The 6,000-nt window shown below is 47.0% G+C and overlaps 1 protein-coding gene across 1 annotated transcript in view; it reads right to left on the bottom strand.

Annotated features, from left to right (window-relative positions):
• Positions 1-1,783: 1,783 nt before the first annotated feature.
• The window catches only part of LOC126546240 (uncharacterized), a 49,988-nt gene continuing 45,771 nt past the window's right edge, over positions 1,784-6,000 (bottom strand). The window contains exon 2 of the mRNA XM_050194395.2: positions 1,784-2,675. Within this exon, the coding sequence (XP_050050352.1) occupies positions 2,037-2,675 (639 nt within the window). The 3' untranslated portion in view covers positions 1,784-2,036. The remainder of the gene's footprint in view (positions 2,676-6,000) is intronic.

The following is a 6,000-nucleotide window of genomic DNA, read 5'->3' as shown; positions in this document are numbered from 1 at the left end:
TCCGCTTTCCCTTACTTAGCTTGCGGTGGCTCGTCGAAATTTGTGCGGCATGCAATGGAAGCTTAAGAATGACGCTGACACGAATCATCAGCAAAGAAGAGTTGGCAGAACGAAGTCGTAAACGTGCCGAAAGTGCTCGAAAACATTACACGGCCACGCAAAAATTTTTACTATACGCAATTAAACCCATGCTCTCCGACAGGTGCCACTAGCCAGTGTCTGAGCGATCGGCGGCAGCCATCTTTTATTCCTTTCGGAACGGGGCAGCCTGCGTCTATTCAGAAGAAAATTCACTTTTGTTCGGCATATTAATGCATCTTTATTGCGTACACGTCACTTCGACGCGGTGAGCTTTTGCGGTTTTGTGACGTCGCATGACAGGCAGGCGAAGTGGTTGCAGCCCGAAAACTTTTGACCAATAGCCGAGGGCTAATGGCGAATAGGGGTCGAATCAGAAATAACTATTTTTTTTTTTGTTCAATCAAATCATGCATAATCAGTGTGTACACGTCATATCAGATCGAGAGCTATCACGGTTTTCGTGACGTCGCGTGACAGACAGGTTAAGTGGGGGTGGTCCAAAATAGTTGTGATCAATTATGGAGGACTGATTGCAGAATTGGAATAGAAAAGTTTGGAATAGTTTTGCGTTACAGCGCCCCATATATGCAAACACTTGTTGCAGAAGAAAATTTGCCGAGGACGATTACGTATGCGTAGAATTTGGGGATAGCGCATAAACCGCAAGGAATATTTTGGGCGCAAGAAAACTTCGAATGCTCAACCGTGATATCACGTTCTCCTTGTAGAATGCAGGAAGTTTTCAAAACAACCGGCTGCACAACCTAGACTCTTCTCTACACTTTTGCATTCCAGCTGGACTCTGCCGTCGCGATGCTACCCTGCTTTGTCGAATATGGCTAGGGGTGGCGTTCACCAAGTCTTTTGCTTTCCGAATCGGATGGGCGACGACGCCTCGTGTGATAACTGTGGTAACGAGGAGACTCTTCAGCACCTTCTCTGTGACTGTCCTCGCTAGAATTTACAGAGGCGATCGCTCGCAAACGCGATAGGGCGCTTTGACCGAAGACCTCTAACAGAGGAACTTATATTAAAATGCCGCCATCACAAGCCATCGCGGCAGAGGGCGACGAGGGCACTGTTGCAGTTTTAAGGGCTACAGAATTAGACAAGCGGCTGTAGCATGAACAGATGTTCATAGTGCTGCAAGTGCTACTGTGCTGTGCGGAGACAGTGTGCGGCGACAGTGACCAACAGTGATTGTATGTCTGTGCTCCTTTCTTTCTTTATCTCTACTTTGTTATCACTTTACCTCCCCCTCCCCTCTTTCCCCAGCGTAGGGTAGCAACCCGGATCTTCCCCTCTGGTTAACCTCCCTGCCTTTCCCCTTTCCTCTCTCTCTCTCTCTCTCTTCTTGGGGCCCATATCGCAGAGGTCAATAATGACTTGCTTTCTGAAGCCTGCGGACTTGGGCTTTATGAATAATAGCGGGAAGGTTATTGAATCTGCAGTGAATAGTAAAAGACAGCTGGGAGCATTGGCGGCGCAAAAGCAGGCAACATGACAATAGATTTAGGGGCAATAAAATGTCAAACAGGGTCGAAGATCTGCTAATAAGCGCCGAATAGCGGCAAAAATAAATAGTTTGGTGTCACCGTCCGAATTCCTGGAGTTATAATGCTTTGTCATCTTATTTTGTGTTCAACATGAAAGCACTTTCTTGCTTCTTGGTGGTCTTTGGCTACGCATACCTGTCAAAGGATCTGGTTGCTCTGTAGTCATTTATTCACACGGAGCCCGCGCTCATGCTTCAAGCCTGAGCCAGCGAGTAACGGGAAGCTTCAGTTCCGCGTAATGCACGTGTGCTCCGTCATTTTCACGTGTCCCGGGCCGCATGGGTTCACTAGAGAAAGAAGTGACGAAATGTGAAGGACGGAGTGGGTCCCCAAAGTCGCCCACGGAAAGAGACCGCACTAACAGGCAAGAATAGCAGGGCAGCAACAGGCGGCTCGATTTCAGCCGTATGTCGCCCACGGGCCGTACGGCTTCCAGCCGTATCCAAAGCCGTACGGTCCGTAGCCAAATCCGTAGTACGGGAATGGCGTGTACGAAACGGTCTTCCAATACATGTAGCGAGGCGCCTTGGCACGCGCCGGCCGGCTATTGCTGCCTCTGCCTCTGCGGACGTTGCCGTTGCTGCTGGCGGTGCCGCCAGCCGCCGTAGCGAACCGGGGCACGTAGACGGGCCTCTTTCTGGCGGGGGCAGCCGGCGGCCTGCGCCCCCTGTCCGGCTGCGGTTCGGCGCCCAGGCTGGGTTTGGCCTGCATGCGCAGCTTGGACACCACCATGTCCGCCCAAATGCCGGTTTCCTCGGAGTCTGGCGGGCTGCCGATGTAGCTGACGCCGAAGTCGTCACCGGGCCTTTTTCTTCCCGGGGCGCGGTTCCGCGGTGCTGAGCGACGTCGGCTCACCCCGGTGACCTCTGATGGGGTGCTCTCCGCTACGTGGAGGACACTCGTAGCGGTGTAACTGCTGCTCCGCAGGTTCCTCGTGACACTGGCCGGAACCAAGCGGGGTCCCGCGCTGACGGGGCCGTAGCTCGCCGCCAATGCCACCGTGGAGTGCAGCAGAGCGATCCATGCAGTGGCGGAAAACTGCGCAAAGTGGGACGAATCGCTGCGTTATGTGACTGCTGCCTGCACGCGCGATCCGCGTGTTAGAGAAAATGGAAACGAACTGGTCGAACTCCTCTGAATGCACTTAACGTAGTCGGCGCGTGGTGCGTCGATGCGTGTCAGTTTTTTTGAGGTCGTTAAAAAAAAAAGGGGGGGGGGGGGGGGGGGGGGTGTCTAACACAGTTCTCGGCTAAAGAAGAGACTTCCCTGATTTAGAAACATAAATATGCACTGAAACGAATATTTGCTTTCGGTTTTAAGGAAAAGGGAAATCAATGTGCTAAAGAAGGCGTCCGCAGAAGCTGCCCGCGGTGCGGAACATTTCGTGGCAGCTACGAACGGGGATGCTACGCACGTCGGGTGCGTGTGGACGCAAGAGCGCATGCAGCTCCTCGGTCTCACCGATGCAGACTCAAGCAGGAACTACTGTGCACTGCATTTGTGGCACCGCAGGCGGAGATTTTGAACTGCTACCGCGCACATAGACTGCCGGCCGAGAGCATTTATTTATTTATTTATTTATTTATTTATTTATTTAGTGTACCCTCAGGGCCAGGGGCATTAAAGAGGGGAGTGGTTACATCAAATACAGAAAAAGAAGTACAGTGCAGCAAAATGGTTAATAGTACAGAAATTGATGGCTCTCGGTTATACAATGTTATCTGAGTTTTCTTGGAGTGCTGGTTAATAAAATGAAATACGGTGCATGCAGTGCAGTAATACAGTGTTCTGGTAATACAAAAACAGTAATACAATCGGTAGTACAGAAACATGAATGCAATGCTCCTGCTTATACAATGTTATCTAATACTGCCATGAAGTGCTGATGGTCAACAATAGTAGCGGTTGAGGCGGGTAGGCGATTCCACTCAGCAGATGTACGCGGAAGAAATGAATGAGACATGACATTGGTTTGGCATAATGGAATTCCAACTTTGCTATTGCGATCTAACCTTGATGAAATGTATTGAGCAGGGGAGATAAGTTCATCGCGAAGGGAAGGATGATGAAATATCTTATGAAAAAGTGAAAGTCTAAGGCCTTTGCGGCGAGAGGCTAAAGATGGCAAATCAAGGTTTAATTTCATTACAGAAGTGCTGGCAGTTCGGTTATAATTAGAAAAAACGAAACGAGAAGAGTTATTTTGTACCATTTCTAATGAGTGAATTAGGTTTTTCTGAAAGGGATCCCAAACTGCTCCGGCGTACTGAAGCTTTGAGCTGACTAGTGACTTGTATAGCATTAATTTTAGGGAAGACGGTGTCTTAGTGAAATTGCGTTTTAGGTATCCCAGCATTCGGTTAGCATTTTTAATTACGTAAGAAGCGTGCATAGACCACGAGAGGTTTCTAGTAATATGGATACCAAGATATTTGTAGGATGAAACAGGGTCTAAGGGGAGATTATTAACGCAGTAAGAAGGAAGCTTGTTAGAAGTTCTGGACACGCGCATAAATTTACATTTTTTATATTTAATTCCTTTGACCATGATTGGCACCAAGTAGAAATAGCGTTAAGGTCGGATTGAAGAGAAGATATATCAGTGTCGCATATTATTTCCCTGAAGATTACGCAATCATTGGCGAATAAATGAATGTTAGAGGAAACACAAGAGGGTAGATCATTTATGTAAATTAAAGAAAGGAGGGGACCAAGTACCGACCCTTGAGGTACGCCGGACTGTACTCTGCTTGGTTGTGAGTTGGAGTCATTAGCAAAGACAAACTGTGAACGTTTAGAAAGAAAGCACTCAAGCCGTGCAAGCAGTCTGGGATCTATGTTAATTCGATGCAGCTTAAACATTAGAAGGTTGTGGCACACTTTGTCAAACGCTTTCGAAAAGTCTAAAAATATACAGTCGGCAGTTGAAGAGCGGTCAAGAATGACGTTTAGCTTATGCGTAAATAAAACTAATTGTGTTTCACATGAATATGTCTTGCGGAAGCCATGTTGCGATGGTGAAAATAATGAATTAGTTTCAAGAAAGCTAGCAAGATTAGAGGCAAGTATATGTTCTAACATCTTACGTGGAATGGAAGTGAGCGAGATAGGGCGGTAGTTATATGGAGAATGCTTGTCACCAGACTTATGGAGTGGGATCACCTTCCCGATCTTCCATTCAGCAGGCAAAGAACCCTTATCTAGCGACTGTTGGAATGTCATCGCTAGAAAAATTGAAGAGTAACAGCTAGCGCTTTTCAAAAATTTCGCGTTTATTAAATCGTGTCCTGGAGCCGGAGACAGTTTTAAAGATGAGATAATTGATACGATGCCTGCTGGTTCAATGATTATGGGAAACATTGCTTGGTAATCGTAGTCGTGCGTGGATGGAAGAGTAATGTGTGTAGTTCATGAAAAGTTGTGCATGAAAACATCATTAAGTGCGGACGCACATTCATTAGCTGGAATAACATTTCCAGAGCTGCCGATTAAGGTTATCATGTCATCCGCCTTGGGGTTAATGACGCGCCAGAATTTCTTGGTGTTGGTTTTAAGCATTGATGGCAAGGTATTGCCAAGAAAGTGATCCTTGGCTTGTTTAAGTGCGGATACATACTCATCTGCTGCCAGTTTGTATTTGCTCCAGCGGTTTACGCTAGGTGAACGTTTGGCTAATTTGTGCAGGCGTTTCTTTTTATTAGACAGGCGCTTGAGACGAATGTTATACCATAGGGCGTTTAGATTACATACAAGGGTGTGCAATGGGATGTATTTGTTTGTTAGTTCAGCAATTTTTGCAGCAAACATATTCCAGTTGGTCTGAACGCTACGGCTGTCGAAGTTGTTTAAAAACACGTCTAGAAAGGCAGATAATTCGGCGTTGATGGATGCTTTGAAGCGCTCCTCCGGCCACGCGGTTCCAACTTGCGCGCAGGAGCTATACACCTCAGAAAACTCTTCGTTACTTTCTAAAGCAGTCGGGCCTCGTTACACGGCTAGCTGCTCTACAAGTAATAATTGCAGTAACGACATGCGGGACCGTGTTATAAACACCCAGTAAACTGACGCTGAACGTGAGCTATGGGTGCAACGTTGATACGAGTATATAGTCGCTACTTGTATATAAGTGTGTAGTATATAGTTTTATCTGTTATTCTTTCTCCCTGCCCTTTACCATTATCCCACTCCTCTCCACTGCCGCCGATAAGGTGACAGCTGCCTAAGCTAAACAGAGTGCGATCAGCAACTATTTCCTTTCTTCCTTCTTTCTTTATGAAATGAAAAATAAACTACTACTACTACTACTACTACTACTACTACTACTACTACTACTACTACTACTACTACTACTACTATTACTACT

This window comes from Dermacentor andersoni, chromosome 1 (genome assembly GCF_023375885.2).
Source record: "Dermacentor andersoni chromosome 1, qqDerAnde1_hic_scaffold, whole genome shotgun sequence".
In the NCBI taxonomy this organism is placed as follows: Eukaryota; Metazoa; Arthropoda; class Arachnida; order Ixodida; family Ixodidae; genus Dermacentor; species Dermacentor andersoni.
The sequence above is the reverse complement of the archived record's forward strand: the minus strand, read 5'-3'. Positions and strand labels throughout refer to the sequence as shown.